The sequence below is a fragment of the Piliocolobus tephrosceles genome, chromosome 16, assembly GCF_002776525.5.
Source record: "Piliocolobus tephrosceles isolate RC106 chromosome 16, ASM277652v3, whole genome shotgun sequence".
Lineage (NCBI taxonomy): Eukaryota > Metazoa > Chordata > Mammalia > Primates > Cercopithecidae > Piliocolobus > Piliocolobus tephrosceles.
In genome coordinates, this window is record NC_045449.1 from 26,784,356 (window position 1) to 26,794,779 (window position 10,424).

At 44.6% G+C, this 10,424-nt stretch overlaps 1 protein-coding gene across 2 annotated transcripts in view; it reads left to right on the forward strand.

The window, feature by feature from the left end:
• The first annotated feature begins 488 nt into the window (after positions 1–488).
• Positions 489–10,424, forward strand: part of RNF135 (ring finger protein 135) — a 28,020-nt gene continuing 18,084 nt past the window's right edge. For both annotated transcript variants that reach the window (XM_023182846.2, XM_023182847.2), the window contains exon 1: positions 489–1,515. In XM_023182846.2, the coding sequence (XP_023038614.1) occupies positions 1,135–1,515 (381 nt within the window). In that variant the 5' untranslated portion in view covers positions 489–1,134. The remainder of the gene's footprint in view (positions 1,516–10,424) is intronic.

Sequence of the window (10,424 nt, forward strand, 5' to 3'; positions counted from 1 at the left end):
CCAGGCTGGTCTTGAACTCCTGACCTCAAGTGATCCAAAGGTCAGCTACAAACTTGTATTATCTGATACCTACTTTGAGCCCAGGCGAGAAAGGAAGGATAAAGTAAAGCATGAGACATTGTTAGTTCATTTCAACAGATGGGGAGTTGTGGGTTTTAGTCTCTGACGCTTCATTGTTACCATGAGAGCCTGGAAATTCTTTTTTTTTTTTTTTTTTTTTTTTTTTTTTAACCTCTTTAGGTCATCTGGGAGGACGTGGTGCTCTTTTAGCTCTAACATTTTCTGGTTGCAATGCGCTTAGGACTGGGATGCGAAGTGAATGAGTTGGGAGAGAACGCAAGCCCCACAAGTGCCAGGAGTGCCATATCAGGAAAACACTTTCTAGTATTTTGTCCGCGCGTCTGTTGGGGAACGCTCTTACATCCCGCAGAGGGCAGTAAGGACACAGCGCGCATTATAACCGCGAGTTTAAAAGTCCAGGGGTCGCTCACTCAACCTTGAATGCACGTCAGAATCACCTGAGGGAGGTTTTATGAAATATCCATGCTCCACCGAAGACAATGAAATCAGACTCCCTGCGAGCGGGGCCCGAACATCAACATTTTTGAAGATGCCCCCTGTGGCTGTGCATCGGTGATCTTTAATCCCTTGCTACTTGTTAGAGGACCTGAATGACGCCTCGTGGGCTCATTCTCATAAATGAGCTCCTGAATGCAGTCCTCTCCTCCCGAGAGTTGTCGGTGTTGCATCTTTTTGTTGTTTATTTATTTATTTATTAGCCAACGTTAGAAGACATTCAACGGTGCTGCATCTTAATGGGGGGACATCCAGCTAAAGCGAATCTTGGAGACATCCGCGGGTTCCTAGCGGCTCGCGGCAAGTTGGTTTCCCAGGGCAAGAGGCCGCCACTTAAGGTCAGCTCTGCCTTTCGAGCTGGGCAGTGGAGGCTCTAAGTCCGCTTTCAGCAGGACCGGAGGAAGGAGACTGGGTGGCCCCAAGGAAGGAGGGGAAAAGGCTGCTGAGAAGAGGAGGAGGGAAAGGGGAAGAGGCAGGGCGAAGGAGGAGCCTGAGGAGACGCGGTCGCGGGCGGGCTCGGCTCAACCGTGACATCCGCGCCCCGGCTGCCTGGTCGCCATGGCGGGCCTGGGCCAGGGACGAGGCTCCGCCGTCCCCGTATGGCTAGCCGAGGACGACCTGGGCTGCATCATCTGCCAGGAGCTGCTAGATTGGCCCGCCACGCTGCCCTGCGGCCACAGCTTCTGCCGCCGCTGCCTGGAGGGCCTGTGGGGCGCGCGCGGCGCGGGGCGCCGCTGGGCCTGCCCCACCTGCCGTGAGGGCGCCGCGCAGCAGCCTCGGCTGCGGAAGAACACGCTACTGCAGGACCTGGCAGACAAGTACCGCCGCGCCGCACGCGAGCTGGAGGCGAGCTCCGACTCTGCCCCTTGCCCGGGCCCCGGCTCCAGTCCCGACTTCAGCCTGACCCTCAGGCCCCGGCGCTGCCCGGCACTGCCGCGGGTAGGGAGGCCGGTCCCGCAGCTCCCCTCGCGCCCCCCCAACCCGGCTGCCCGCAGCCTGCCCTCTTCCCCTGTGGCTAGAATCCCTTTCCCCAGCCGTTCTACTTTTACGTTCCTTTTGTCAGTCTAAAAGTCGACTCCCGCTTTTGGAAAGAACTTTGGAAAGTTCATAAAAGTATGAAGAAGCGGGAAAAAAACAAATTCGCCATCTCCCAAAAGCCTGTCAACCTAGCTGCTACACGCCTTGGCATATTTCAACTTCTTCCCAATCGATCTTCGGTCTCTTTCTCTGACAGTTGTAAAATTGTGGTAAGATGTATATAACATTAAAACTTGTAATTTTAACCTCCTTTTTTTTTTTTTTTTTTTTTTTAAGACAGAATCTCGCTCTGTCGCCCAGGCTGGATGGAGTGCAGTGGCGTGATCGGCTCACTGCAACCTCCACCTCTCAGGTTCGAGCGATTCTCCTGCCTCAACTTCCCGAGTAGCTGGTACTACCGGCGTGAGCCATCACGCCTGGCTAATTTTTGTATTTTTAGTAGAGACGGGGTTTCACCGTGTTGGCCAGGCTGGTCTCGAACTCCTGACCTCAGTTGATCCACCCGCCTCGGCCTCCCAAAGTGCTGGGATTACAGGCGTGAGCCACCGCATCCAGCCTCATTTTAACCATTTTAAAGTGTACAATTCAGTGACAGATACATTTCCTGTTGTGCAACTATCCCTGCTGTTTCCAGAACTCTTTAATCATCATAAACAGAAACTCTGTACTCATTAAGCAGTAACTCTTTATTTCCCGTCCCGCTAGTCCCTGCTCACATTTAAGCTACTTTCTGTTTCTGAGTTTGCCTGTTCTAGATATTTCATATAACTGGAATCTTTCAATGTTTGTCCCTTTGTGCCAGGTTTCTTTCACTTAGCATAGTGTTTTCAAGGTTCATTCATGTTGTAGCATGTGTTAGAACTTTATTCCTTTTATGGGGCTGAATCATATTCCATTGGGTGGATGTGCCACATATATATATACACATATATTTCCTTTTTTGAGCTGAAGTCTTGCTCTGTGGCTAGGCTGGAGGGCAGTGGCACGATCTCTGCTCACTGCAGACTCCACCTTCCAGGTTCAAGTGATTCTCCTGCCTCAGCGTCCCGAGTAGCTGGGACTACAGGTGCTCACCACCCCACCCAGGTAATTTTTGTATTTTCAGTAGAGATGGGTTTTCACCATGTTGGCCAGGATGGTCTCGATCTCTTGACCTTGTGATCTGCCCTCCTTGGCCTCCCAAAGTGCTGGAATTATAGGCGTGAGCCACCGCACGCAGCCTCATTGTGATTTTGATCTGGATTTCCTTAATGACTAATGATGTTGCCCATCTTTTCTTGTACTTGTTGGTCATTTGTAGATCTTCATTGCAGAAATGTCTATTCAAGTCCTTTGACCATTGTAAAATTGGGTTGTTTATCGTTTTGTTGTTGAGTTTTGGAGATTCCTTCTATATTCTGGATATCGAATTAGATATGACTTACAGATATATTATCAAATATATATATATTCTCCCATTCTAAGAGTTGTCACTTTCTCAGTGGTATCCTTTGATGCACAAAAGTTTTAAATTTAATATTTATTTGTTGTTTTTTTTGTTGTTGCTTGTGCTTCTGTTGTCATATTTACAGATTCATTGCCAAATCTCAGTTCATGAAGATTTATCCCTATGTTTTCCCCTAAGAGGTTTTTTGTTTTGGTTTGGTTTGGTTTTTTTGTTTTTTTGTTTTTTTTGAGTCAGTGTCTCACTCAGTTCCCAGGGATGGAGTGCAGTGGCACGATCTCGGCTCACTGCAGCCTCCACCTCCAAGGTTCAAGCAATTCTCCTGCTTCAGCCTCCCAAGTATCTGGAATTACAGGCGCCTGCCACCACACCTGGCTACTTTTTGTATTTTTAGTAGAGATGGGGTTTCACCATTTTGGCCAGGCTGGTCTTGAACTCCTGACCTCAAGTGATCTGCCCGCCTTGGCCTCCCGAAGTGCTGGGATTACAGGCATGAGCCACCGTGCCAGCCTCTTCTAAGAGTTTTATGGTTTTAGCTTACGTTTAGGTAATTGGTCAATTTTAAGTTAATTTTTGTATATGATGTGAATTAGGGGTCCAACTTCATTCTTTTGTATGTGGAAATCCAATTGTCTTGGTACCATTTGTTGAAGAGTCTGTTCTCCAGTGATTAGACTTGGCATCCTTGTCAACAAATCATTTGGCCAGGCATGTGGTTCACACCTGTAATCCCAGCACTTTGGGAGGCCAAGGTGGGAAGATTGCTTGACCCCAGAAGTTCCAGACCAGCCTGGGCAACATGGTGAAACCCCATCTCTAGAAAAATACAAAAAAGTATCTGGGCATGGTGGCATGTGCCTGTAGTCCCAGGTATCTGGGAGGCTGAGGTAGGAGAAATCACCCAAGCTGAGAGTTTGAGGCTGCAGTGAGCCATGATTGTACCACTGCACTCTAGCCTGGGCGATGGAGTGAGACCCTGTCTCAAAATAAATGTATAGTTTTACTTCTGGACATTCCATTTTATTCTATTAGTCTATATGTCTGTACTTACGCTGGTACCACACTATTTTGATTACTACAACCTTTTAGTAAATTTAGAAAATTGGGAAGTGTGAATTCTTTGACTTTTTTTTTTTTTCCAAGATTGTTTTTGTTATTCAGAACTCCTTGCAATTCCATCGGAATTTGAAGATTGGCTTTTCCATTTCTACAAAATAGGCTGTTGGAATTTTGATAGGGTTTATGTTGAATCTGTAGATCACTTTGGGTAGTATTGACATCTTAACAATATTAAGTCTTCTTTCCCTAAGACACAGAATGTGTTTTTATTTATTTTTATTTGGGTCTGTAATTCCTTCAGTGATTTTTTTGTAGTTTTAAGTGTGTAAGTCTTTCACCTCTTTCATTAAATTTATTCCTAGCTATGTTATTCCTTTATTATTATTATTATTCTATTTTTTGAGTCAGACTCCTGTTCTGTCACCTAGGCTGGAGTACAGTGGCATGATCTCAGCTCACTGTAACCTCCATCTCCCGGGTTCAAGCGATTCTCCTACCTCAGCCTCCTGAGTAGCTGGGGTTACAGGCGCCCACCACCACCCCTGGCTTATTTTTGTATTTTTTAGAGATGAGGTTTCACCATGTTGGCTAGGCTGGTCTCAAACTCCTGACCTCAGGTGATCCACCTGCCTCAGCCTCCCAAAGTGCTGGGATTACAGGTATGAGCCACTGCACTAGGCCCAATATAATTTATTTTAAGAAATTTTTCAGGCTGATTGTTATGGCTCACACTTATAATCCTAGCACTTTGGGAGGCAGAAGCAGGAGGATTGCTTAAGCCCAGGAGTTCAAGACCAGCCTGGGCAGCATAGTCAGACCCAATAAAAAAAAAAAAGAAAAAAGAAACTATGAGACCCTCTGAAAAAAAAAGAAAAAAGTAGCTAGGTGTGATGACACATGGCTGTGGTCCCAGCCACTTTCGAGGCTGAGGTGGGAGGAACACTTGAACCCAGGAGGTTGAGGGTGCTGTGAGCTGTTTTCATGTCACTGCACTCCAGCATGGGCAACAGAGCGACATCCTGTCTCCCCTTAAAAAAAGGATACTACTTATCCTTGCACCTGAGCCCAGGCACACATCTGGATTAGAAGATACCAGGCTTAGAGGATCTTTCTAACGGCAAGGACCAGATGCATTCACACAGGAAACGAACCATGTTCACTGAGAAGCAACTGGAAGATCTGAACATCTTGTTCAATGAGAACCCATATCCAAATCCCAGCCCTCAGAAATAAATGGCCTCGAAAATAGACATACGCCCAATAGTACTCCAGGTATGGTTCAATAACCACAGAGCAAACCTCAAGAAAGCCAAATAAAAGCATATTCAGCAAAAACAAGCAAAAACTCCACAATTGCCAATACTGGAGGGTGAAGTCACCACCAGTGTCGGCCTGAGAAATGCAGACACACTACCCAGATTGCCCAACACTGCTCATCTGATTGGCTTGGTGTACACGGGTCATCGGGTACCCTCATTCCAACTCATCCTGTACCCTCAAGGTCCCTGCAAATGACCTCGTGGGCCACAGAATAGTCCATTTTGGCTGCTGCCAAGATCCTAACATATATGACTTCTACCCCATTTTGGAATCCCAAGTTTGGGCTCCAAGCTTCAATTCTGGCTCTTCTGCCTGTTCATACCTACAAAGTTGAGAGATGATAAATACGAAAAGTCACTGTAAAAAAAATGAATACTAAAAAAAATTTTTGTTTGTTTTTTTGAGACAGAGTCTCGCTCTGTTGCCAGGCTGAAGTGCAGTGGTGTGATCTTGGCTCACGGCAACCTATGCCTCCTGGGTTCAAGTGATCCTCCTGCCTCAGCCTTCCGATTAGCTGGGACTACAGGCGCCCACCACCATGCCCAGCTAATTTGTATTTTTAGTAGAGACGGGGTTTCACCACGTTAGCCAGGATGGTCTCGATTTCTTGACCTTCGGATCCACTGGCCTCGGCCTCCCAAAGTGCTGGGATTACAGGCATGAACCACTGCACCCGTCTTAAAAGAAATTTTTTAATTTCCTTCTTAATTTTTTCATTGGCCCACTGGTCATTCAGGAGCATATTGTTTAATTTCCTTGGGTTTGTATAGTTTTCAAAATTCCCCATTATTGATTTCTAGTTTTACTCCGTTGTAGTCAGAGAAGATACTTGGTATTATTTCAATTTTTTTTTTTTTTTTGAGATGGAGTCTTGCTCTGTCACCAGGCTGGAGTGCAGTAGCGTCATCTCCACTCTTTGCAACCTCTGCCTCCCAGGTTCAAGCGATTCTCCTGCCTCAGTCTCCCCAGCAACTGGGATTACAGGCACACGCCACCACACCTGGCTAATTTTTGTATTTTTAGTAGAGACAGGGTTTCACCATGTTGGCCAGGATGGTCTTGATTCCTGACCTTGTGATCCACCCGCCTCGGCCTTCCAAAGTGCTGGAATTACAGGCATGAGCCGCCGCACCCGGCCTATTTCAATGTTTTTCAATGTTTTAAGACTTGTTTTCTGACCTGACATATGTTAGGTCTTAGGTTTTGTGACCTATCCTTGAGAATGATCATGTGCTGAGGAAAAGATCCATGTGTATTCTGCAGCATGAATGTAAACGTTCTGTAAATATCTATTAGGTCCATTTGATCTATAGTACAGATTAAGTCCAATATTTCGTTGTTACTTTTCTGTCTGAATAATTTGTTTAGTGCTGAAAGTGGGTTGTTGAAGTCTCCAGATATTATTGTATTGGAGTCTGTCTTCTCTTTAGCTCTAGTCATATTTGCTTTATTTTTTTATTTTTTTATTTTTTGAGACGGAGTCTTGCTCTGTCGCCTGGGCTGGAGTGCAGTGGCCGGATCTCAGCTCACTGCAAGCTCCGCCTCCCAGGTTTACGCCATTCTCCTGCCTCAGCCTCCAGAGTAGCTGGGACTACAGGCGCCCGCCACCTCGCCTGGCTAGTTTTTTTTGTATTTTTAGTAGAGATGGGGTTTCACCGTGTTAGCCAGGATGGTCTCGATCTCCTGACCTCGTGATCCACCCGTCTCGGCCTCCCAAAGTGCTGGGATTACAGGCTTGAGCCACCGCGCCCGGCCCATATTTGCTTTATATGTCTAGGTGCTCTAGTGTTGGTGCACATATATTTACAGTTGTTATATCTTCTTACTGAATTGACTCCATCATTATAAAATGACTTTCTTTGTCTCTTCTTATAGATTTTGTTTTGAAACCTATTTGTCTGATATAGGTATAGCTAATCCTGCTCTTTTTTGGCTTCCATTACCATGGGATATATTTTTCCATACCTTTATTTTCAGTCTATATGTGTCTATAGATGAAGTGTGTTTCTTGTAGGGAATAGACCATTGGGTCTTGTTTTTTTAATCCAGTCAACCACTCTATGTCTTTTGATTGAAGATTTTTGTCCATTTATATTCAATGTTATTATTGGTAAGTAATTCTTGCCATTTTGTTGTTTGTTCTTTGGTTGTTTTGTTTTGTGGTCTTCTCTTCCTTCTTCCCTTCTTTTCTGTCTTCCTTTAAATGAATATGATTTTCTCTGGTGCTATGATTTAATTTCTTGCTTTTTATTTTTTGTGTATCCATTATATGATTTTTGATTTGAGGTTACCATGAGGCTTGCAAGTAGTATCTTATAACCTATTGTTTTAAGCTGATAACAACTTGATACTGCTTGCATAAACTACCTAACAAGCAAAAAGAAAACTAATAAAAACTCTACACTTTAAATTCATCCCCTGCTATTTAACTTTTTGTTATTTCTGTGTATGTCTTATTATACTATCTGTATCTTTGAAAGTTGTTGTAGTTATTATTTTTGATTGGTTTTCTGTGACCTTACTATTACTAGTGAGGTTTTTGTTTTTGTTTTGTTTTGTTTTGTTTTGAGACAGAGTTTTACTCTGTTGCCCAGGTTGGAGTGCAGTGGCATGATCTTGGCTCACTGCAGCCTCCACCTCCTGGGTTCAAGCAATTCTCCTGCCTCAGCCTCCTGAGTAGCTGGGACTGCAGGCACCCGCCACCGCGCCCAGCTAATTTTTTTTATTTTTAGTAGAGACAGGGTTTCACTGTGGTCTCGATCTCTTGACTTTGTGATTTGCCTGCCTCGGCCTTCCAACGTGCTGGGATTACAGGTGTGAGCCACTGCGCCAGCCCTTACTGTGTGTTTTCAAATAGCCTGCATTCAAGCTCACTGATTCTTTCTAATACTCGATCAATTTTGCTATTGATGCAGACTCTGATGCATTCTTCAGTATGTCAGTTGCATTTTTGGATTCCAGAATTTCTGCTTGATTCTTTTTAATTATTTCAATTATTTTAAATATATCTGATAGAATTCTGAATTCTTTCTGTGTTATCTTGAAATTCTTTGAGTTTTCTTAAAACAGCTATTTTGAATTATCTGTCTGAAAGGTCACGTATCTCTGTTTCTCCCGAATTGGTTCTTGGTGACTTACTTAGTTTGGTGGGTCATGTTTTCCTGAATGGTCTTGATGCTTGTGGATGTTTGTCAGTGCCTGGGCATTGAAGAGTTAGTTATTTATTGTAGTCTTCACAGTCTGGGCTTGTTTGTACCTGTCCTTCTTGGGAAGGCTTTCCAGGTCTTTGAAAGGACTTCGGTGTTGTGATCTGTATCTGCATTAGGGAGCACCCCAAGCCCAGTAAAGCTGTGACTCTTGCAGACTACTAGAGGTGCCCCCTTGGTGGTCTTGTATAAGAGCCAGAAGAATTCTCTGGATTACCAGGCAGAGATTCTTATTCTCTTCTCATACTTCTCAAAGACAGTCTGTGTGTGTGCTAAGCTGCCTGGAGCTGGAGGTGGGTTGACACAAGCACCTTGTGGCCATGACCACTAGGACTGCACAGGGTCAGACCTAAAGCCAGCACAGCACTGTGTCTCACCCAAGCCCCTTTGTAACCAGTATCTGGCTACCACTTATATTCACTTAAGGACCTAGGGCTCTATAATCAGCAGATGGCAAAGCCAGCCAGGCTTGTGTCCTTCCCTTCATGGTGGCACATTCACCCAGGCTCTGGGCGGGTCTGGAGACCCATCTCAACACTAGGGACTTGCCTAGGAGTTGCAGTCCTTGTGGCCTAGACTGCCATTCAAGTTTATTTAGAGCCTCAGAGCACTTCAGCCCACAGTGGAGAGGCTTGCCAGAACTCAGGTTCCAATCACTGGAGTGGGTGATTTGATTCCTCTCTGGCTAGGACTGATCTAAATGCTCCCCCTGTGGGTAGGCGTCCCCTGAGTTCAGCCCAGTTTTGCTTTGTGATGTGACAAGGCAAAGTCTCTCTATTCTCTTTATCACCATGCTCTCCCTTTCCCGAGTGCACAGATTCTCTGTGCCGTGTTGCCTCTGCCACATGGGATATGGATGGCGTTGGTATTCCAAGACTGTTTTTCCTACCCTCTTCAGTGCCTCTTTCTATATGTAAAGTTAAAACCAGGTACTGTGAGCCTGATTTCTGGTTCTTATGAAGGTGCTTTTTTGTGTAGTTGTTAAATTTGATGTTCTTGTGGGAGGGATGCTCAACGGAGCCTTCTATTTGGCTATCTTGCTCTGCCCCTTTCCACCCTTAAGTCTTCTGGCTTTCCCCCACTTCTCTCTGGCCCTAAACCATTTTTAAGTATACAGTTGGGTGATATGAAATATATTCATAATGTTGTGAAACCATCACTACCATCATTTCCATGACTAAAAAATGTTAAATTAACATGACTGGCTCTTCAGGGTACCATAACTCTTTTCATCTTGCAAAAGTGGAATTCTAGGAGCACATTAAAATTCTCCATTTCCTCTTCCCCCAGCCTCTGGCAACCATCATTCTAATTTCTGTCTCTGATTTGTACTACTCTAAATACCTTATATAAGTTGAATCATACAGTATCTGTGTTTTTGTGACTGGCTTATTTCACTTAGCATAATGTCTTCGAGGGTTATTTATGTTGTAGCATATGTCAGAGTTCCCTTCCTTTTTAAGGCTAAGTAATATTCTATTGTATGTGTATGCCACTTTTTGCTTATTCATGTGTCTGCAGACACTTGGGTTGCTTCCATGTTTTAGCTAGTGGGAATAATGCTGCTATGGACATCAGTTTATGAAGCTCTTTGAGATCCTGTTTTCAATTCTTATATATCCAGAAGTTGAATTGCTAAATCATATGGTAATTCTAATATATATATATATGGGATCACTATATATAGAATCACTCCACCTAGCCAGCTATCTCTAAGATCACCAGTGACCTCTATGTAAATCCTATGGACATTCTGGTGCCTGTCTTCATTGACCTTTCAG